Below are 24,756 nucleotides of genomic sequence, written 5' to 3'. Positions count from 1 at the left end.
ATGTACTATGTTACTTTGTATGTTAAATTTAATACATACTATATATAGGTATCATACTGAACTGAACACACGAACCAAAACGCATGCTTAGAATAAGACTTATTTGATCCTTACCTTCAATATTGGTTTGACCTAATCTTAAAATGGTTTTTCATTTTGATCTGTGGTAGTTCTCACCGGGGTTGTTCTAAAATGTTTTTGGAAACCCATAAATCAAATTGTATCCTGAGCAGATTGCCCCAACACTTCTTTTGATTGAGAAAAACAATGTGAAACACAATTGTCCATGGACCACAGTTTGTGAATCCTTTCACAGTTCCTTTAATAACTGGTAACAAAATTGAGGAATGGCAGTTGTCTAGCCTAGATTTAAAGGGATTCTACACCCAATTTTTTTCTTTCATGATTCAGAGCAAGCAATTTTAAGAAACTTTCTAATGTACGCCTATTATCAGTTTGTCTTCGTTCTCTTGCTATCTTTATTTGAAAAACTAATGTAAGCTTAATAGCCGACCCATTTTTGGTTCAGCACCCTGGGTAGCACTTGCTAATTGGTGGCTAGATTTAGCCACCAATCAGCAAGCGCTACCCAGGTGCTGTACCAAAGATGGGCCAGCTCCTAAAAACTTACATTCTTAAAATTGAATGCTCTATCTGAATCATGAAAGAAAAAATTTGGGTTTATCCCTTTAATCTACTACACAGACAATCTATCTAAATTCCCAAGCAAAAATAAATTTGCATGGAAGCCTGTTTATTTTATTTTTTTTCTCAAAGCTATTTCAAGTCACAAGAAAATCTAGATAAATACATAAAAAAACTATTAGAAACCAGCATATCTCAGTCTTCCTAAGCATTTTTTCAGAGATTTGCAGACACAAAATATTCACAGCCATTGTAAAAGTAAAATATGAAGACTATCTTGAAAAACTAGGAGGGGAAGTTAAACAGATATGAAATCCAAATATTTTTTGTCAAAATTTCATGATTCCGATAGAGCATGCAATTTTAAACAACTTTCTAATTTACTACGATTATCAATTTTTCTTCATTCTCTTGGTATCTTTATTTGAAAAAGTAGGAATGTAAGCTTAGAAGTTGGCCCATTTTTGGTTCAGAACCCTGGGCCAGGGTTCAGAACCAAAAACGGGCCAACTTCTAAGCTTAAATTTCTGCTTTTTCCAATCAGCAAGCGCTACCTAGGGTGCTGAACCAAAAATTGTCCGGCTCCTAAGCTTACATTCCTGCTTTTTCAACTAAATTAGAAAGTTGCTTAAAATTGCATGTTCTATCTGAATCATGAAAGAAAATAAAAATGGGTTTAATATCCCTTTAATGAATTAATAGTGTAAATTTAAATTGTGTTTAATTGCTTTTATCCTGGGTCTTTGATCCCTCGCAGAATGAGGATATCATCACAATTAAAAAAAAAAAAAAATGTAAAGCTCTGAAAAACAGGAAATCTCTGCGTTTTCTAGCAAGAAAAACTTCAATTTGTTAAAATAAAATACATTTTGTTCAAATATTTTTTTATTCACATATATAAATCTCACAAAAAGATATCTTACAGATTACAGTAGATTAAAGAAATAGTATAAGATATTAAATATAAAAACAAAATAACTAATATGTTTCCTTATAAACACATCTTCAGTGTGCGTATGTGTCAGAGAGAAACAAAAAGCATTGAACAAAATGGTCGCTGAAGAAATATAATAAAAAATAAACTGCAAGCGTATGATAATTGTAACTTATATGGAGTTAATATAAATAAGGTAAAACAAAAAAATAAAAAAGCTTTTTATTGTTGAGGGGTGGGACAGAGGTTAAAGGGACATGAAACCCAAATTTTTTTTCTCTCGGTTTAGAAATAACATGAAATTTTAAACAATTTTCTAATTTACGTCTATTATCTAATTTGCTTCATTCTCTTGGTATCCTTTACTGAAAAGCATATCTAGATAGGCTCAGTAGCTGCCGATTGGTGACTGCACATAGATGCCTTGTGTGATTGGCTCACCCATGTGCATTGATATTTCTTCAACAAAGGATATCTAAAGAATGAAGCAAATTAGATAATAGAAGTAAATGTTTAAAATTCCATTCTCCATCTGAATCATGAAATAATTTTTGTTTAATGTCCCTTTAATGATTACATAAGTAATGAGCTAATGTGATAAGGGTTTATAGTTGAGTGTTTATATGGTTAGAGAGGTTCAGGAATTAATGTGATTGAGAGTGTAAAGGCTACTTGTATTGGATTCAGGGTTTTATGTGATTGTTTTGGCTAGGGTTAGGTGTAATAAGGTTTAACCTCTTCACACCGTTCAGACGTTCCAAGCCGTTTTAACACCGTTATGATGGCATGGAGCATTCTACCATATACAGCGTCCTGCAGCTTCCCCCTTTGACGTAGGCAAGGATTGGCCTGAGGTGCGTGCCTAGCTGCGTAGGCAGTAACCCATAATCTGATCCCGGCCTTAAAAAATTTCATTTTTACTAATCGTGTTTACATTGGAATACCGTTCCGATGTGATATTGGTATACCGGCACAAAGGGGTTAATATGGTTGACTGGTCACAGTAAGTTTTGGATGATCCCCCAGTATATATGAATAACTATCATACACATATATTGTATAGGCACCAGTACCTAATAACTGCAAGATTGTTTTACAATTATGTTTAAAAATGGACATTAGTAATGTTGTTTGTTTTTCAAATAGAATATGATACATTTTTCCTGTTTCACCAAGTTTATATATAAAATTGTCTTTTTTATCAAAACTTTTACTCAGAAGTTACATAGAAATTCTGTACAAAAAAAAATATGTTTTTAAAACTATGTTTTAAACAATTAACTTTAGAAAGGATAAATTACTTAAAGGTATATGAAACTCAAAAAAAAACATTTTGGGGATTTAGATAGAGCATACAATTTTTTAAAAAGACCCTTCAATTTACTTATATTATTAAATATACTTTGTTATTTTAGTATCCTTTGTTGAAGCAGCAATGCACTACTGGGAGCTAGCTGAACACATCTTGTGAGCCAATGACAACAGGCATATATGTGCAGCTAGCTCCCAGTCATGCATTGCTGCTCCTGAGCCTACCTAGGTATAATTTGAAGCAAATTAGATTGTTGGGTTTCATGTCCATTTAAGTAGAGGTAAAAAAAAAATAACATTTTTGAAAAAAAATTTAGGAAATAATGCTGGTTCAATGTTGATAACTGTCATGATCTTATTACCACATTTCTTCAAAATCAGAAGTCAAATGTCAAGACAAATATCCATTTCAGAAACGTCCAAATGTTATATTCATTCTTCGCTAAAGGTCCTGGCAACGTCCTTTGTACTGGAGTTTCAGTCTAAGAAGTCACACTTTGTTTCTTCTATGTGTTTAAAATTTGATTAGGATATTTCTTCTGTAGCTGCCAGATAGCTGCAAATCTTGCTGCATAAAGGACAAAGCCCCAGGATATCAGCACTATACACAGGAGTATCTAAAATACAGAAAAGGAAAATAAATGACAGCATTGCAATGTATCTGGTATCCTAAACATGTTGGTCAGAGGAAACACAATCTTGAGATGTTTTATGATTTGTGATTCAGATAGAGCATGCAATATTAAGCAACTTTCTAATTTACTCCTATTATCACATTCTACTGCATGGGAGTAACTAGCAATCACATGTATGGACAAATATTTGGCCAGGCTTCTAGATTTTTAACACATTTTAGAGTGTGTGTTAAATGCTGCCTCCAGTGTTTTTTCACTGGGCTATAAATGCTTGCTAGTTGCTACCTTGTATTAAGATGCTTAATCTGGAATGGATGCCACCATGACTTCAGCTAATCAGAAGCCTGTACCTGTGTACAAACTTTACAGACCTTAATCATGTAACAACCTTTAAGACCTCTACTTTAAATTCAACAGTTAATAGGAAAGAGTATAAGATGGAGTGTTTAATTAGATGTACAGACTAAAATGTGTATCTGATCCAGTGTAAGTGTGGACTTCATTATGTAGGAGAGTCGACAAGAGAGAACGAATACATGAACATATCTTATCATCAATTGAAAAGGCAGAGGCTGAGAGAAATAAAGATTTGCCAGTACCCAAACACTTTGTAAAATGTAATGGGGGGGAATTTAAATTGTTTCAATTACATTGGTATTGCAAAACTTACCAATAAGAGCAGAAAGGGTGATCTACAAAAAACATCTTTTACAAATGGAAGGTAAATGGATTTTCAATTTAGACACATTGGGGCCTATTTATTAATGTGCGAGCCGAGCGGACATGATCCGATATTGCGGATCATGTGCACTGCACATCGATAAATGCCGACAGCATACGCTCTCTGCATTTATCAGTGCAGCAATGCCGCCCCCTGCAGATTTGCGGCCAATAGGGGGTGTCAATCAACCTGATTGACACCGCCGGAAACACAGGGCATCAAGCTCCATACGTAGCTTGATAAATATGCCCCATTGGCTCCTAACGGTCTTAACTTAGAAATTATTTAATCATGTGTTCTTAAATAATAGATTATACGAAAACTTTTTAGAAATGTTAACAAGATACCATTGGTTAGAGTGTAGTGTGTATTTCTAAGTATAGGGCTATAGATATATATTTAAGTGGTCTATAAAATCTGACAGTAGTAAAATTTATATAATTTTCATATAAAGATTTTTTATTATAGTCCAGATATTTATGTGCTTAAGGCAATTATGCTATAGAATATTTTCTGGTATATATGAAATGTTATTGAATTTAGAATGATGTTCAATCCAATAAATCTAGTATCGTATATGTAAAGAATATATAGAGGTCTCGAAAGGAACTGTTACTTTAAGACTTCAGAAGGATAAAAGATATGGATGGGAGTGGATTTTCATTGGCTTGACAAAGGCTCTGAAGGAGCTTAAAGAGACATGAAACCCAAAAATGTTCTTTCATGATTCAGATAGAGAATACAATTTTAAACAACTTTCTAATTTACTTCTATTATCTAATCTGTTTTATTCTCTTGTTATGCTTTGTTGAGGGAGCAGCAATGCACTACTGGTTTCTAACTAAACACATGGGTGAGCCTATGACAATCAATTTAGATATGCAGCCACCAATCAACAGCTAGAACCTAGGTTCTCTGCTGCACATGAACTTGCCTAGATAAACATTTCAGCAAAGGATAACAAGAGAAAGAAGCACATTAAATAATAGAAGTAAATTGGAAAGTTGTTTGAAATTGTATTCTCTATATGAATCAAGAAAGAAAAATTTGGGGTTTCATGTCCCTTTAAGCTTGTTGCCGCTAACAATCCTGTGAAGGACACTGTAAACACCCTGTAGAGTTTCATTGCTGAAGTTGGAGTGTTCGAGGCTTGAATGGAACACCACGGACTGCAAGTTAGTGTTGCTTGGCGGCTTACTTCTGTGCGGTGTGACTGGGAGTTCCACAGCAATAAGAACACTACCATCACTCATAAAGGATACACCGCCCGGAGCTCCAAAGTTATCAGAGGTATTGAAACCTTGAAGCAGATTCTAACAGAGTATGGTAACATTTTGCTACTTTTCTGATATTGTTTTGATCCATAGATCGCTTGCTGGATTTTCAAACCCTTTTATGCTTAAATGGCTGTATATATTCAAGGACTAATGAAATAGTATTATAATCTCTGACTGCAGCAGAGATAGACTTTAAGCATAATATTTAAAAAAAAAAAAAACTTTTTTCATGCATGATATATTCTGTATGATTTATTTAATTTACTGCTTTTTATAATCTATTTTTATTATACTTCTATTAATTTTTTTACATGTAATTGGAAAAACATAATTTATGCTTACCTGATAAATTCCTTTCTTCTGTTGTGTGATCAGTCCACGGGTCATCATTACTTCTGGGATATAACTCCTCCCCAACAGGAAATGCAAGAGGATTCACCCAGCAGAGCTGCATATAGCTCCTCCCCTCTACGTCAGTCCCAGTCATTCGACCAAGAATCAACGAGAAAGGAGTAACCAAGGGTGAAGTGGTGACTGGAGTATAATTTAAAAGATATTTACCTGCCTTAAAACAGGGCGGGCCGTGGACTGATCACACAACAGAAGAAAGGAATTTATCAGGTAAGCATAAATTATGTTTTCTTCTGTTATGTGTGATCAGTCCACGGGTCATCATTACTTCTGGGATACCAATACCAAAGCAAAAGTACACGGATGACGGGAGGGATAGGCAGGCTCATTATATAGAAGGAACCACTGCCTGAAGAACCTTTCTCCCAAAAATAGCCTCCGAAGAAGCAAAAGTGTCAAATTTGTAAAATTTGGAAAAAGTATGAAGCGAAGACCAAGTTGCAGCCTTGCAAATCTGTTCAACAGAGGCCTCATTCTTAAAGGCCCAAGTGGAAGCCACAGCTCTAGTGGAGTGAGCTGTAATTCTTTCAGGAGGCTGCTGACCAGCAGTCTCATAAGCTAAACGTATTATGCTACGAAGCCAAAAAGAGAGAGAGGTAGCAGAAGCTTTTTGACCTCTCCTCTGTCCAGAATAAACGACAAACAGGGAAGAAGTTTGGCGAAAATCTTTAGTTGCCTGCAAGTAGAACTTGAGGGCACGAACTACATCCAGATTGTGTAGAAGACGTTCCTTCTTTGAAGAAGGATTTGGACACAAGGATGGAACAACAATCTCTTGATTGATATTCCTGTTAGTGACTACCTTAGGTAAGAACCCAGGTTTAGTACGCAGAACTACCTTGTCTGAGTGAAAAATCAGATAAGGAGAATCACAATGTAAGGCTGATAATTCAGAGACTCTTCGAGCCGAGGAAATAGCCATTAAAAACAGAACTTTCCAAGATAACAATTTTATATCAATGGAATGAAGGGGTTCAAACGGAACACCCTGTAAAAAGTTAAGAACTAAGTTTAAACTCCATGGCGGAGCAACAGCTTTAAACACAGGCTTGATCCTGGCTAAAGCCTGACAAAAAGCCTGGACGTCTGGATTCTCTGACAGACGCCTGTGTAACAAGATGGACAGAGCTGAAATCTGTCCCTTTAATGAACTAGCTGATAAACCCTTTTCTAACCCTTCTTGTAGAAAAGACAATATCCTAGGGATCCTAACCTTACTCCAGGAGTAATGTTTGGATTCGCACCAGTATAGGTATTTACGCCATATTTTATGGTAAATCTTTCTGGTAACAGGCTTCCTAGCCTGTATCAGGGTATCAATAACCGACTCAGAAAAACCACGTTTTGATAAAATCAAACGTTCAATTTCCAAGCAGTCAGCTTCAGAGAAGTTAGATTTTGATGTTTGAATGGACCCTGTATCAGAAGGTCCTGTCTTAGAGGTAGAGACCAAGGCGGACAGGATGACATGTCCACTAGATCTGCATACCAAGTCCTGCGTGGCCATGCAGGCGCTATTAGAATCACTGATGCTCTTTCCTGTTTGATTTTGGCAATCAATCGAGGAAGCAGCGGGAAGGGTGGAAACACATAAGCCATCCCGAAGTTCCAAGGTGCTGTCAAAGCATCTATCAGAACCGCTCCCGGATCCCTGGATCTGGACCCGTAGCGAGGAACTTTGGCGTTCTGGCGAGACGCCATGAGATCTATCTCTGGTTTGCCCCAACGTCGAAGTATTTGGGCAAAGACCTCCGGATGAAGTTCCCACTCCCCCGGATGAAAAGTCTGGCGACTCAAGAAATCCGCCTCCCAGTTCTCCACTCCCGGGATGTGGATTGCTGACAGGTGGCAAGAGTGAGACTCTGCCCAGCGAATTATCTTTGATACTTCCACCATTGCTAGGGAGCTTCTTGTCCCTCCCTGATGGTTGATGTAAGCTACAGTCGTGATGTTGTCCGACTGAAACCTGATGAACCCCCGAGTTGTTAATTGGGGCCAAGCCAGAAGGGCATTGAGAACTGCTCTCAATTCCAGAATGTTTATTGGAAGGAGACTCTCCTCCTGATTCCATAGTCCCTGAGCCTTCAGAGAATTCCAGACAGCGCCCCAACCTAGAAGGCTGGCGTCTGTTGTTACAATTGTCCAGTCTGGCCTGCTGAATGGCATCCCCCTGGACAGGTGTGGCCGATGAAGCCACCATAGAAGAGAATTCCTGGTCTCTTGATTCAGATTCAGAGTAGGGGACAAATCTGAGTAATCCCCATTCCACTGACTTAGCATGCATAATTGCAGAGGTCTGAGGTGTAGGCGTGCAAAAGGTACTATGTCCATTGCCGCTACCATTAAGCCGATCACCTCCATGCATTGAGCTACTGACGGGTGTTGAATGGAATGAAGGACACGGCATGCATTTTGAAGCTTTGTTAACCTGTCCTCTGTCAGGTAAATCTTCATTTCTACAGAATCTATAAGAGTCCCCAAGAATGGAACTCTTGTGAGAGGAAAAAGAGAACTCTTCTTTTCGTTCACTTTCCATCCATGCGACCTTAGAAATGCCAGAACTAACTCTGTATGAGACTTGGCAGTTTGAAAGCTTGAAGCTTGTATTAGAATGTCGTCTAGGTATGGAGCTACCGAAATCCCTCGCGGTCTTAGTACCGCCAGAAGGGCACCCAGAACCTTTGTGAAGATTCTTGGAGCCGTAGCCAATCCGAATGGAAGAGCTACAAACTGGTAGTGCCTGTCTAAGAAGGCAAACCTTAGATACCGGTGATGATCTTTGTGGATCGGTATGTGAAGGTAAGCATCCTTTAAATCCACTGTGGTCATGTACTGACCCTCTTGGATCATGGGTAAGATTGTCCGAATAGTTTCCATTTTGAACGATGGAACTCTTAGGAATTTGTTTAGAATCTTTAAATCTAAGATTGGCCTGAAAGTTCCCTCTTTTTTGGGAACCACAAACAGGTTTGAGTAGAACCCTTGTCCTTGTTCCGACCGCGGAACCGGATGGATCACTCCCATTATTAACAGATCTTGTACGCAGCGTAGAAACGCTTCTTTCTTTATCTGGTTTGTTGACAACCTTGACAGATGAAATCTCCCTCTTGGGGGAGATAATTTGAAGTCTAGAAGGTATCCCTGAGATATGATCTCTAGTGCCCAGGGATCCTGAACATCTCTTGCCCAGGCCTGGGCGAAGAGAGAGAGTCTGCCCCCCACTAGATCCAGTCCCGGATCGGGGGCTCTCGGTTCATGCTGTCTTTGGGGCAGCAGCAGGTTTCCTGGCCTGCTTGCTCTTGTTCCAGGACTGGTTAGGCTTCCAGCCTTGCCTGTAACGAGCAACAGCTCCTTCCTGTTTTGGTGCAGTGGAGGTTGATGCTGCTCCTGTTTTGAAGTTCCGAAAGGGACGAAAATTAGACTGTCTAGCCTTAGCTTTGGCTTTGTCTTGAGGTAGGGCGTGGCCCTTACCTCCTGTAATGTCAGCGATAATTTCTTTCAAACCGGGCCCAAATAAGGACTGCCCCTTGAAAGGTATATTAAGTAATTTGGACTTAGAAGTAACATCAGCTGACCAGGATTTTAGCCACAGCGCCCTACGTGCCTGTATGGCGAATCCTGAGTTCTTAGCCGTAAGTTTGGTTAAATGTACTACGGCCTCCGAAATGAAGGAATTAGCTAGTTTAAGGACTCTAAGCCTGTCCGTAATGTCGTCTAGCGTAGATGAACTAAGGTTCTCTTCAAGCGACTCAATCCAAAATGCTGCCGCAGCCGTAATCGGCGCGATACATGCAAGGGGTTGTAATATAAAACCTTGTTGAACAAACATTTTCTTAAGGTAACCCTCTAATTTTTTATCCATTGGATCTGAGAAAGCACAGCTATCCTCCACCGGGATAGTGGTACGCTTAGCTAAAGTAGAAACTGCTCCCTCCACCTTGGGGACCGTTTGCCATAAGTCCCGAGTGGTGGCGTCTATTGGAAACATCTTTCTAAATATTGGAGGGGGTGAGAACGGCACACCGGGTCTATCCCACTCCTTAGTAACAATTTCAGTTAGTCTCTTAGGTATAGGAAAAACGTCAGTACTCGCCGGTACCGCAAAGTATTTATCCAACCTACACAGTTTCTCTGGTATTGCAACGGTGTTACAATCGTTGAGAGCTGCTAAGACCTCCCCTAGTAATACACGGAGGTTCTCCAATTTAAATTTAAAATTTGAAATATCTGAATCCAATCTGTTTGGATCAGAACCGTCACCCACAGAATGAAGCTCTCCGTCCTCATGCTCTGCAAGCTGTGACGCAGTATCAGACATGGCCCTAGCATTGTCAGCGCACTCTGTTCTCACCCCAGAGTGATCACGCTTGCCTCTTAGTTCTGGTAATTTAGACAAAACTTCAGTCATAACAGTAGCCATATCTTGTAATGTTATCTGTAATGGCCGCCCAGATGTACTAGGCGCCAAAATATCACGCACCTCCCGGGCGGGAGATGCAGGTACTGCCGCGTGAGGCGAGTTAGTCGGCATAACTCTCCCCTCGCAGTTTGGTGAAATTTGTTCACATTGTACAGATTGACTTTTATTTAAAGTAGCATCAATACAGTTAGTACATAAATTTCTATTGGGCTCCACCTTGGCATTGGAACAAATGACACAGATATCTTCCTCTGAGTCAGACATGTTTAACACACTAGCAAAAAAACTTACAACTTGGTTATAATCTTTTTTAGCAAAAAACGTACTGTGCCTCAAAGAGGTACTAACGATTAAATGACAGTTGAAATAATGAACTGAAAAACAGTTATAGCATCAAACTTTAAAACAAAACAACTTTTAGCAGAGGTTTGTTCCCATTAGTAAAATGACAATAATTAAATTTGACATAAAAAATACAAAGCAACGTTTTTATTCACAGTCACTATAAGAATTCTCACAGCTCTGCTGAGAGATTTTACCTCCCTTCAAAGAAGTTTGAAGACCCCTGAGATCTATCAGAGATGAACCGGATCATGCAGGAAATATAAAAGTAACTGACTGGAATTTTTTGATGCGTAGCAAAGAGCGCCAAAAACGGCCCCTCCCTCTCCCACACAGCAGTGAAGAGAAACGAAACTGTCATAATTAAAGCAAAAAAACTGCCAAGTGGAAAATAATGCCCAAATATTTATTCACACAGTACCTCAGCAATGTAAACGATTCTACATTCCAGCAAAAACGTTTAACATGATAAATAGTTATTAAAAGGATTAGTGACCTTTAACAGAGTAGTTCCGGTGAAATACCATCCCCAGAATACTGAAGTGTATACATACATGTCATTTTAACGGTATGGCAGGATTTTCTCATCAATTCCATTCAGAAAATAAAAACTGCTACATACCTCAATGCAGATTCATCTGCCCGCTGTCCCCTGATCTGAAGCCTTTACCTCCCTCAGATGGCCGAGAACAGCAATATGATCTTAACTACTCCGGTTAAAATCATAGTAAAAAACTCTGACAGATTCTTCCTCAAACTCTGCCAGAGAAGTAATAACACGCTCCGGTGCTATTGTAAAATAACAAACTTTTGATTGAAGTCATAAAAACTAAGTATAATCACCATAGTCCTCTCACACATCCTATCTAGTCGTTGGGTGCAAGAGAATGACTGGGACTGACGTAGAGGGGAGGAGCTATATGCAGCTCTGCTGGGTGAATCCTCTTGCATTTCCTGTTGGGGAGGAGTTATATCCCAGAAGTAATGATGACCCGTGGACTGATCAGACATAACAGAAGAAATATATATATTATTTCTTTATTCATATTGTTAAAAACGTTTGCTTCTTGCCTTTTTGGGCGCCTACAATAGCTTTTTATATTCTTGATGTTTTTTCAATATGACTCAGTCACACTGCCAGTAATACTCCTTGAAGCAGGGGGAGTTTATTTTTAAGTCTCTTATGATCCCCAGAGTTATTTGTATGTGTTATATTGCAAAGTTGTAACTATGCATAACTAAACTATATAAGCATATATTAAATTGACTGCCCATTTAAGGCTAGGGTGAGGACTACCCCTTGAATTTAGAGAAGGCTGTAACACTGTGCATCTAACAGATAAACGGGAGAATTACCCCAATGCAATCCCTAGCGTGTACAGCAAAACATAAATAGAAATATTGCTTTTAAATTACAATTTGGCGATTGTGACAAGTGAAATCTCACCTCTGCCATCACGCTGTGTGCGACAATTCAGTCGCAATGTTATTGAGGTGGATACTCTGGACCCTCTCTACACTACTACTTGGATAAAACTTGTCGGCATGGAGAAAAACCATCAGCTTATTTTACTGAGTATAATCAGGGCTCAGAATTTCCACTCTTTACTAGCTATTGAAGAGTGGAAATTTAGTGGTGGCGAGTGAAAGTTAGTGAGTGAATGTTGAATCAACATTCACTTACGGTCCGAAGTCTGGTGGCGTGATGTAAGACGCAAAGCAGCATTGACAAACATAAATTTTGGGCTCTGTGCTAAAAATATGATGTAAAAGGATATTATATATACTAGTAAGGACAATGATATGTTATTCCTCTAGGGCTGTAGGAAAACCATTAGTGCTTAGACTGGAGAAAGAGAGAGGAAAAGGAAAAGTGGAGAAGATAGCTTTGCGAAAGAGTGGGGGAAAAAAAGAAAAAGAAAGAGTAGAGAGATATGAGAGAGGGGAAAGAAAGAGTGTAAAGAGAAGTTATGACCTGAGAGATAAGGGAGAGGGTAAAAAGAGAGATTGAAGAGAAGAAGGGAGGGGAGAAAAATAGTTAAAGGGACAGTCTAGTATAAATTAAACTTTCATTATTCAGATAGGACTTTTAATTTTAATTGACTTTCCAATTTACTTTTATCATCAAATTTGCTTTTTTCTCTTGGTGTTCTTAGTTTAAACTAAACATAGGTAGGCTCATATGCTAATTTCTAAGCCTCTGAGAACTGCCTCTTTTCACATGCTTTTTAAATCTCTTTTCAATACAAAGAGACGGAAAGTACACGTGGGCCATATAGATAACACTGTGTTCAGGCACAGGGGGCTATTTAAGATTTAGCACAAAACAATGCTAAATGCAAGACAATAGATAATAAACAGTCACAGTCATGTGATCAGGGGGCTGGAAGAAGGTTCCTAGATACAAGGTAATCACAGAGGTAAAAAGTACATTAATATAACTGTTGGTTATGCAAAACTGGGGAATGAGTAATAAAGGGATTATGTATCTTTTAAAACAATAACAATTCTATGGTTGACTGTCCCTTTAACAGATAAAAGGGAGAGATGATAATTATTAAAAGAACATCTCCAGGTCTGCTAAAATCTTCAAGGACTGTCAGCACTCTCTCTACTCTCTCACTTCAACAACTTCTTATTTCTACCCAGCTGTTGTCTTAACCAGAACCACCAAGTGGATGTTGCTAACTGCTAAGCACTTATTTTTTGGAATCTATTACTGTATGTAGCATTATTGTATTTGCTAAGGTATAAAATAAAAAAATATTAAAAATGACTGCACAATAATGTGTTTCACAATGGCTAAACATATGCAAAGAGGGGTGGATTAGTGGGTGCAGTGTGAGCAGGTAGTGGGTAGGATTAGAAGTGGTGAGTAACATTTTGGCCCAGCTAGTAGCTTACAATCTGAAATGTCGAAGGAAAAATCTGTAGCTGCAAAAAGAAGGCGCCAATAGGGTGATATCGCTACAGACCAAACAGAAAGCAAGGTAGTTGAGAATAATACTCACAAGCGGAGCGGCACTGAATCGTGCCTCAGCAAACAGACCGGGACCTCAGCGTCGCCCGGAAGACCAACACAGGCAGTAACCAATTTCCAGACAGGAATACACTTGCCGCAGCCAATCAGGGTCCCAATGTGGTGACGCACCTTCCTCTCAGTGCTTCCAAGGCTCTGCACACTTCATTGGGGAGAAAACAGATAGCAAAACGCTGGGACAAACTCCGGTTCCTCGGTATTGGTGCAGATATAGAATGGATAAAGGGGAGATCAAACTCCAGCAGGGTAGATATATAGCCTGATGAAACGGCTCTGCGTAGCCGAGAAACGCGTTGCTTTGTTTTAAAACATTTTAATAAATTTGTTTTATATCTACCCTGCTGGAGTTTGGTCTCCCCTTTATCCATTCTATATCTGCACCAATACCGAGGAACCATAGTTTGTCCCGGCATTTTGCTATCTGTTTTCTCCCCAGTGAAGTGTGCAGAGCCTTGGAAGCACTGAGAGGAAGGTGTGTCACCACATTGGGACCCTGATTGGCAGCGGCAAGTGTGTTCCTGTCTGGAGATTGGTTACTGCCTGTGTTGGTCTTCCGGGCGACGCTGAGGTCCCGGTCTGTTTGCTGAGGCACGATTCAGTGCCGCTCCGCTTGTGAGTATTATTCTCAACTACCTTGCTTTCTGTTTGGTCTGTAGTGATATCACCCTATTGGCGCCTTCTTTTTCCTGCTACAGATTTTTCCTTCGACTCATCTCATACCGGAAGAGCTGCCTTTCATCTGGACTACGGCATCCATTTGATCACCTTCATTTTTTGCTTTCCCGAGCGCACCTCGTTAGGAGGTTTGCTATCCTGAACTGGTTTCAATCTGAAATGTGGAGCCCTGGTAAACTACAAATTAAGGGCCCCATCCGATATGCAGCGTCGCCCGCAAAAGCCGGCAACGCCGGTTTTTGCGCGGGTTTGGTATCACATATACGGCGTAGCATACAACTTACGCCCGTATATTTCACCCGTCGCCCGTAATTCTTACTCCCATAGGCTAACATGGGACGCGTCGTAAATCGGTATCCAATATCCAGCGCAAGGCCTTACGTGGCGAAAATTGAGAAATCTTACTCCATTTTCACCTCGCCATAAAATGCAGCCGTATGGGAGCACCATAACTCCCTAAAATGCCTGCAAAAAAAAAAAAAAAAACTAACACCTAATGCATGTGCAATGTCTATCTACCTATCAACCGCAATCGGATTGAACTCAGCCAATCGGATTTTTCCTACCTTAATTCTGATTGGCTGATAGAATTCTATTAGCCAATCGGAATTCGAGGGACGCCATCTTGGATGACATCATTTAAAGGAACCGTCATTCGTCGTTAGTCCGTCGGCCAGGAAGGATGCTCCGCGATGAGCGCTGAGAATCTCAGCTGACCAGAGAGCTTTAGAGAATCTGTTCTGTGTGGCAACCCCTACAAAAGGTGTTAAAAAGACAATATACTACAACATTTTCTCCCCTTTAATGTGTTCCCAATGATCAATTTCACCTGCTGGTGTGTATTACATTTTTTGCATATAGCTCCTTTACATTTATTTTGTCATTTGAGATAGTGTGTTAAAACAAACACACACAAAAAACAAAACGCGATTTTCTTATAAATTACTATAACACCTTTATTTTTCATTAAGACATTTATTTAACACTACGGAATCTTAATGTACATGTTTCTCATTGACCAATACAGGCTAAGAGCATTAAAATACACACAACAAAACTAGTTTAAATAATAAAAAAAAAAATATATATAAATATATATATATATATATATATATATATATATAAAACACGGAAGGGAACTGCACTCTCATACCGGACCGGGTACACATCCCATGACCCTGCAACATGATCAGCCCTGGGTGCCACTGGCACTCACAGGAAGCTGTGCTGTCCCCAGAGCCACAAGCAGTTAACCCCAGACAGGTCTGGGTGCAAGAACCATAGGGAAAATTACAAAACAAATTAATACAACACACAGAGAAAACCCAGCACTCACTTACAAGCTCTCAGCTAAGATTTAAAAGCAAAAATGGAAAGGTTAGTCACCGCATCTGGCCAAATGGGACAAGCTCAGGTACCACGTCAAGGTCCTTTCCAAATACCTGAGACCCTAAAACAGCCACACAATGCTGAGAGCTTGTAAGTGAGTGCTGGGTTTTCTCTGTGTGTTATATATATATATATATATATATATATATACACACACACATATACATATATACACACACACACAAATTACCTACATAAAAGTGTATATAGATAAATAATTTAATATACTTATGACAGCCTATACGTGAGGGATTAGAAAAGTAAATAAGTAATAACAATATTAAAGGGACACTAAACCCAAATTTTTTCTTTTGTAATTCAGAAAGAGCATGCGATTTTAAGCAACTTTCTAATTTACTCCTATTATCAATTTTTCTTCGTTCTCATTATTTGAAAAAGAAGGCATCTAAGCTTTTTTTTTGTTTCAGTACTCTGGACAGCACTATTTTTATTGGTGGATGAATTTATCCACCAATCAGCAAGGACAACCCAGGTTGTTCACCAAAAATGGGTCGGCATCTAAACTTACATTCTTGCATTTCAAATAAAGATACCAAGAGAATGAAGAAAATTTAATAATAGGAGTAAATTCGAAATTTGCTTAAAAATTTCATGCTCAACCTGAATCACGAAATAATTTTTTTGGGTACAGTGTCCCTTTAAAAATAATGGAACTGCCACAAAAAGGCAAAGGGTGTTAATTTGAAAGCAACCCAGTTCTATGGCGATTCAAAATAAAAAATATATCAAGCCTAAATGAAGATACAAGAGTTTAGCAAATTACTCCAGAAGGAGAAACCACTGTAAGTAGGCCTTGCACCTAAATGGGCAAGTAACAACAGTTATATCGCAGATAGAAACATAGACACGACTATCTGATCCCACATTTACCATAGTAATAATCCCTACGCCGCCCCAGCCTGTGGCCTCTTCTAGCCTGAAGTAGGGCTGCTAAACCTTATAGGCAAACATGCTAGCTGGTGGGTAAATTCACTACCAGATGTGTACAAGATCGGCCCCGACACCCAATACATGTCGCACTCCCATATTGCCGGCTTCTCTACCGCTCCCTCTGTGTCGATTCTCAAAGGAGGCGGCTCAGGCTCCCAGCTGTGGTGTAGAAACCGGCTTCTCTTCAGTCGCCGCTACATGTGTTGCAATCCAAAGCCTATTCACATGGGGCGAGTGATGTCACTTCTGGGCGGGGCTTAAATATTGCATACTCTCGCGGTTTTTAAATTGCGGCGGTTAATTGCGGTTTAAAACCGCATATGCGGTTAATCGTACAGCCCTAATTTAAACCTCTAAATTGCTGCCTGTTTCAAATGCTCTATAGACAGCCTTTTAATCACATGTATTTGCTTTTCACATTAGGAGACTGCTATGTGGGCCATATAGATAACAATTTGATGTGCTCACGCCCGAGAAGGTATTTAAGATTAAGCACAACATAGTACTAAATGCAAGTCAATATATAATAGTCACAGTCACGTGATCAGGGGGCTGTCAGAAGATGCTTAGATACAAGGTAATCACAGAGGTAAAAAGTATATATACTATAAACGCATTTGTAATGTGTCCGTCGCCGTCAGCAGTTGCGCACGCATCCTCAAAGGAATGTTGGCAGCGTGAGGCAGCCAAAAGAATGTTGCGAAGCTGCCTCCAGGTGGATTCCAAAAATGGCAGGGTGGTGAATGAATCGATTCTTTCACCACCTTGTCATTTTCGGAATCCACCGGGATGCAGCGAAGGCAAACGGAGCATTACAAAATAAAAAACGTAACCGCCGGCAATAAGTATTAAAAAAAAAAAAAACTAACCGCCCGCACAAAGCATTAAGAAAAAAAAAACAACTAAATAATAAAATTATTAACCCCTAAATATGCAAAACCCAACAGCGCAAACTACCTAATACATCTATTAACCCCTTATCTGCAAACCCCCACAACACATTAAACCTAATTTACCTATTAACTCCAAAACCGCCAACCCCCACAACGCAAAAAAATTATTTAATAACTAAGCCCCCTAACCTAACACCACCTAAATTAACCCCTTAATTACATTAGAAAAGAAAATACTACATTACCATTACAAATAAAATAAAAAATCCTAACAGTACTTTACCCCTAATCTAATAATAAACTACTAATAGCCCTTAAAAGGGCTTTTTGTAGGGCATTGCCCTAAAGAAATCAGCTTTTACATTAAAAATATACTAAGCCCCGCTCTAACATTAAAACCCCCCAAAATAAAAAAAAAACTAACACTAATAAATAGGGTTGCACCGATACCATTTTTTTTAAGACCGAGTACAAGTACCGATACTTTTTAAAAAATACTCGCCGATACCAATTACTGATACTTTTTTAATGTCATGTGACAGTGTCCCAAGCACAATACAGACTAATGATTTAAGATAGCTTCTTTATAATTATGAAGAACTGTAACTCAAAAGATATTATGAAATAATAAAACAGTTTTATTTGATTGTTGTCACAAAATTCTAAAAACTCGAAGAAATTTCACAGAACACGTTTATAAATAAAAAATATTACATTCAAATATATTCATAATAACAACAATAAATAACAAATGTAATATCACAACCAACCAAAAGTGCAATGCAGTAAAAAATATACCAGTGCACTGTTTAAACATGGGGAACAACACTATGGGCTAGCTTACATTTGACTGGTAAGCTTTACCAATGCTCATTGCATGTGCAACTCTATTAAAGTCTATTGAGTTGGAAATGTGAACAGATCATTGGTAAATCTTACATATCAAATGTAATCTAAATCTAGTCCTATTATTGTAAGATGTGTGTTCATAGGATTTAAATTAATTTTTTCTATGAACACTCTTCCTGCAATTATATAAGCTAAGGATGTTCCTCAGAGTACAGTATGTTTTGAGCATAATTGTGGAAGAAAAGAACTAGCAGTATAACAGGCAATCTAGCAATTATAATAATTTTTGAAAAGTTAGTAGCAAGTTCTTTTTAAGGAACAGAAGCATCTCTGTATGTTCAGCTATATGTCTGTTTCTGCTATCAGTAATGTTGTTTGATGCTAAGCTGAACAGTCTCATTTTCAGCACTATTGCATGGGGCAGAAAGATCATTTTGGGCCATTTTAGCCAGAGCTTGAAATCTCAGTTTATTAACTACCCAATACTTCAGCAGTTTGTCTGAACAAGGTACAGTAATCTCTTACAATAATACAATACAATACAACAGCAATTTGTATTGGAAGAACAGAAGTGAACCATCTTTAGTTGAGTCTCCACTACAGCTTAAAATGAAATGGGAACATGCAGTTTGATTATGGGTAGGAAATGCAGGTATCGGTTTATAGGGCCATTATACACTCATTTTTTATTTGCATAAATGTTTTGTAGATGATTTATTTATAAAGCCCATAAAGTTTTTTTTTTTATAAAAATGTATAATTTTGCTTATTTTTAAAGAACATTGCTCTGATTTTCAGACTTCTAACCAAGCCCCAAAGTATTATTTGAGTACCATCAGCTACCTTTTCCAGCTTGCTCCTGTTTGTGTAAAGGGTCTTTTCATGTGCAAAAGAAGGGGGAGGGGGGGGGAGTGTCTTACTTCCCACTTGCAGTGGGCTTTCCAGCTACCTTTTCAGCAGAGCTAAACTGAAAGCTTCTAAGTAAGTTTTTTTAACAGTTTTATACTGGATTTTTATATCAGTATCTGTGCATCTTATTATTTATAGTAGTGTCTATTACATGCAGTTATATGAAAATGACTGTATACTGTCCCTTTAAATATTGGTGCATTTGCATGAGTACAAGTACTCATGCAAATACTTGGCATCGGCACCGATACCAGTATCGGTATCGGTGCAACCCTACTAATACACCTAAACTACCCATTGCCCCATAATTTAGGTTTATTAGTGTTATTTTTTTTATTTTTTGGGGGGGGGTTTGGTGGGTAGGGTTTTTTAGTTATTTTTTTAGGTAAAAGGGATGTTTAACTTAGGGCAATGCCCTACAAAAAGCCATTTTAAGGGCTGTTGCTAGTTTAGATTAGGGTTTTATTTTGGGTGGCTTTTTTTTTTTTTTTTTTTTTTTAAAAAAAGGGGGGTATTAGATTAGGAATATTTATTTTTTATTTTGGATATTGAAGGTTTTTTCCCCCAGTAATCTTAGCTTTTTTTATTTTTTGTAATTGTAGTTATTAGAAAGGGGGATAGGGACAGAGGAATAGGGGGATAGATGAATAGAGGAATAGGTATATTTCTTTCATTAAAGATTTTGGCCTGTGTACACAGGCTTTACCACTAGTATTAATATAACTGTGTTGCTTATGCAAAACTGGGGGATGGGTATTAAAGGGATTATCTATATTTTAAAACAATAACAATTCTATTGTTGACTGTCCCTTTAATAAGCATTTCAATACCCAACTGTTAGACTCTGTGTATAAAAAGAGATCGCATGACCACCCCATTGAAATGAGCATATTCTTAAAAACAAAAAGGTGATAGTTTCAATTAACAAAAATAAAAGTGAAGGAACAATTTATCATACATTTAATAATTTGCAGTAAGTATAACAAGTCATTTGGAACAAATGTTTCAGTACAATGCCCCTTTAACATGCAAAATTAGCTCCAGAGCAGTTATGGACTACTATGAGCTAGCTGAACATATCTGGTAGTCTATTAAAATGGCATGCTCTATCTGAACAGTTAAAGTGAAAGTAAATCCTAGCATTGTACAAACGCTAGGATTGACTATTGAAACAAATGAAGGGGACTTTCATTCATGAAGTATAAGATACTTCATACAGAAAGCTCCTTTATTTGTTTTAACTGATCACCGCTCTTAGCTCCTACAGCAACACACGGCTAAAGAAATTTTTTTGCTAAGAGGTGACGTTTTTACCTCTTAGCCAATAGCCGTGCAGTAAATCCAGCTCCTATGGGCGCCAAGCCGGATTTACCGCACGGCTATTGGCATGATGCTGAAGTTAGCTCCTTATTCGGCCAGCTTCTTATTCGAATGCTGAAGTTAGCTCCTTATTCGGCCAGCTTCTTATTCGAATGCTGAAGTTAGCTCCTTATTCGGCCAGCTTCTTATTCGAATGCTGAAGTTAGCTCCTTATTCGGCCAGCTTCTTATTCGAATGCTGAAGTTAGCTCCTTATTCGGCCAGCTTCTTATTCGAATGCTGAAGTTAGCTCCTTATTCGGCCAGCTTCTTATTCGAATGCTGAAGTTAGCTCCTTATTCGAATGCTGAAGTTAGCTCCTTATTCGGCCAGCTTCTTATTCGAATGCTGAAGTTAGCTTACTATTCACCCAGCATCCTATTCTAGTAAGCTTCTTATTCATGAAATAAATTATTTATTAAACAACAATTAGCAAAGTTAATATGATATTAATCATGACATTTGGTACCATCATTTTCATTAATTTCATTAGGAAAATTCTGAATAAGGTACCAAGCTTTTACTCTTGGCTCACTCACATATGTCTTGTTTTATACTAATTGGGCATACCTCATAAAAATGTTAAAATTAGGTAGAGCCAAATGATATTGATCATATAATATGGCATCAAAGCTGGCACCCTAAAATCCATGCATTTCAATGGGAAATTCTGAATAAGTTATTACTGTTGTTCCTGTGAACCAGTATTTAAAAAGCACACCTTCTCATAAGGTCAGCAGTGGCTTATATGACAGAAAGTATGTCTTTAGCAGCAATAAACACCACTGCCAGCTCTCTGAGACGGTGTGATGTTTGCATACTGGTCCACAGGTTCATTAGTGGAGGGTTATCTCTTTCCTCCAGTAACACCACAAAGTTGACGACAAGGAAGTTGGTTTCTTATTCAAGCTGTTTCTTATTCGTGAAATTCTGTTTCTTATTCATGGAAGTTGGTTTCTTATTCATTTTTTTTGTCAGACTGCTTTAAATTGACTTTAAAATAAAAATTGAATATACAAACTAGAAAAAAAGGGCATACGTTGGCACCAATACAAATATTACTATTTTGAATAAATAACAGATATTTTAAAAGGGTTAATGACTATTGGGCCACCGATTTCACTATGAATATATACAGGGTAAATCCCCCTCCATGCCATGCAATTGTTTTTAGCCTGGCCCAATTTTTTTGGGGCACAAAAATTGATGCCAACCCTGGTATAGGTGACATAATTCTCATGTTTGAATAAGTAACAGATATTTTCAAAGGGTTAATAATAATTGGGCCACTGCTTTCACTATGAATATATACAGGTTAGATGTCCGTCCATGACATGCAATTGTTTTTAGCCTGGCCCAATGGTGTTTTTGGCACAGAAATTGATGCCAACACTGGCATAGGTGCTCTAATTCTCATTTTTGAATAAGTAACAGATATTTTCAAAGGGTTAATAACCATTGGGCCACTGATTTCACTATGAATATATACAGGTTAGATCTCCCTCCAAGACATGCAATTGTTTTTTGCCTGGCCCAATTGTGTTTTTGGGCCCAGAAATTGATGCCAACCCTGGCATAGGTGCTGTACTTCTCATTTTTTAATAAGTAACAGATATTTTCAAAGAATTAATAACCATTGGGTCACTGATTTCACTATGAAAATACACAGGGTAGATCCCCCCTACAAGCCATGCAATTGTTTTTAGCCTGGCCCAATGGTGTTTTTGGCACAGAAATTGATGCCAACACTGGCATATGTGCTCTAATTCTCATTCTTGAATAAGTAATAGATATTTTCAAAGGGTTAATAGCCATTGCGCCACTGATTTCACTATGAAAATACACAGGGTAGATCCCCCCTACAAGCCATGCAATTGTTTTTAGCCTGGCCCAATGGTGTTTTTGGCACAGAAATTGATGCCAACACTGGCATATGTGCTCTAATTCTCATTCTTGAATAAGTAATAGATATTTTCAAAGGGTTAATAGCCATTGGGCCACTGATTTCACTATGAATATCTACAGGGTAGATCCCCCTCCATGCCATGCAATTGTTTTTAGCCTGGCCCAATGGTGTTTTTGGCACAGAAATTGATGCCAACCCTGGCATAGGTGACATAATTCTCATTTTTTAATAAGTAACAGATATTTGCAAAGGGTTAATAACCATTGTGCCACTGATTTCACTATGAATATATACAGGGTAGATCCCCCTCCATGCCATGCAATTGTTTTTAGCCTGGCCTAATGGTGTTTTGGGCACATAAATTGATGCCAACACTGGCATAGGTGACATAATTCAAATTTTTTAATAAGTAACAGATATTTTAAAAGGGTTAATAACCATAGGGCCAGTTATTTCACTATAAATATATATAGGTTAGATCTCCCTACATGACATGCAATTGTTTTTAGCCTGGCCCAATTGTGTTTTGGGCACAGAAATTGATGCCAACACTGGCATTGGTGCTTTAATTACCATTTTTAAATTTGTTAAAGATGTTTTCAAAGGGTTAATGACCATTGGGCCACTGATTTAACTATGAATATATACCCTGTATATATTCATAGTGAAATCAGTGGTCCAATTGTTATTAATCCTTTGAAAATATCTGACATAATTCTCATTATGTCACCTATGCCAGGGTTGGCATCAATTTCTGTGCCAAAAACACCATTGGGCCAGGCTAAAAACAATTGCATGGCATGGAGAGGGATCTACCCTGTATATATTCATAGTGAAATCAGGGGCCCAATTGCATGGCATGGAGGGGGATCTACCCTGTATATATTCATAGTGAAATCAGTGGCCCAATTGCATGTCATGGAGGGAGAGCTAACCTGTATATATTTATAGTGAAATCAGTGGCCCAATGGTTATTAACCCTTTGAAAATATATGTTACTTATTAAAAAATGAAAATTAGAGCACCTATGCCAGTGTTGGCATCAATTTCTGTGGCAAAACACCATTGGGCCAGGCTAAATACAATTGCATGGCATGGAGGGGGATCTACCCTGTATATATTCATAGTGAAATCAGTGGCCCAATGGTATCAGGGCTGGATTGGCCTATCAGGATACCAGGAGTTTTCCCGGTGGGCTGCCTTTGAAAATATCTGTTACTTTTTCAAAATAGTAATATTTGTATTGGTGCCAACGTATGCCCTTTTTTCAAGTTTGTATATTCAATTGTTGTATAAAGGGATTCCACCTCTGTGTAACTACATTATATGAATCATATTATTATTTAAATAAAACCTTTTTTTATTTTAAAGTCAATTTAAAGCAGACAAAAAAAATGAATAAGAAACGAACTTCCATAAATAAGAAACAGAATTTCACGAATAAGAAACAGCTTGAATAAGAAACCAACTTCCTTGTCATACAAAGTTTTTCCTATGAGAATGATAGTGTACAAAAAAAAACGTGCAAATGGCACTTACGGTATTATCACAGTTAGTAACATAGATGTTTGAAATTCTAAATGTCCTTCCTTACCAGTGAGTAAACCCACTCGACTGCTCTCTTACTGATCAAAATCATGAGGAAAAGTTGCACTGTCCTCCAGTATAAATTCGCGATGAGTAATGAGAGTGTAATCTTCACGTAATAATTTGTATTAGTGATCTATCTCTGTATAGCAACAACAATCCAGGACGCCGACCAGCAAAGGAAGTCAAGGCTCCAGGACTGAAACCCAAGGTGGCCATCTTTAAATTGGGCAAACGCCCACTTACTGCACTGATGAGTAGAAAAGAAAAATATGTCACGGAGGAAATTACATTTCTATTGACAAAGTATTCAATCCGTTGATGTAACATAGATATAATGTACGTGTGGTAAGCGTCTTTCTACGATAGAACTAAAGGAGGTAAACGCTAGATCAGCATCTGTGCGACAAGGACCATGTCACCACCTTCATCTGGAAGCAAACCTCCTATTGGTTCAGCCGTGTCCCGGCATGCACTGTGAACCCTCCGCTTCCCTGAGAGGCG

The 24,756-nt window shown here is 38.3% G+C and overlaps 1 protein-coding gene across 1 annotated transcript; it reads right to left on the bottom strand.

Annotated features, from left to right (window-relative positions):
- Positions 1-1,512: 1,512 nt before the first annotated feature.
- On the bottom strand, positions 1,513-24,435 carry SMIM27 (small integral membrane protein 27). The gene is made up of 2 exons (XM_053700624.1): positions 24,260-24,435; positions 1,513-3,507 (listed from the first exon to the last, which is right to left on the bottom strand). Exons 1-2 carry the CDS (start codon positions 24,302-24,304, stop codon positions 3,397-3,399), a joined length of 156 nt encoding a protein of 51 aa, XP_053556599.1. The 5' UTR covers positions 24,305-24,435; the 3' UTR covers positions 1,513-3,396.
- Between the last annotated feature and the right edge of the window lie 321 nt (positions 24,436-24,756).

Source organism: Bombina bombina, chromosome 2, assembly GCF_027579735.1.
Source record: "Bombina bombina isolate aBomBom1 chromosome 2, aBomBom1.pri, whole genome shotgun sequence".
Lineage (NCBI taxonomy): Eukaryota > Metazoa > Chordata > Amphibia > Anura > Bombinatoridae > Bombina > Bombina bombina.
Note: the sequence above shows the minus strand (reverse complement) of the source record. Positions and strands in the feature narration are given on the sequence as shown.

Excerpts from the sequence above, each read along its gene's own strand:
- SMIM27 (XM_053700624.1), bottom strand. The coding sequence starts at position 24,304 with ATGATTTTGATCAGTAAGAGAGCAGTCGAGTGGGTTTACTCACTG. Across the intron at positions 3,508-24,259 it reads TCGAGTGGGTTTACTCACTG|ATACTCCTGTGTATAGTGCT; the intron begins GTAAGGAAGGAC and ends TCTGTATTTTAG.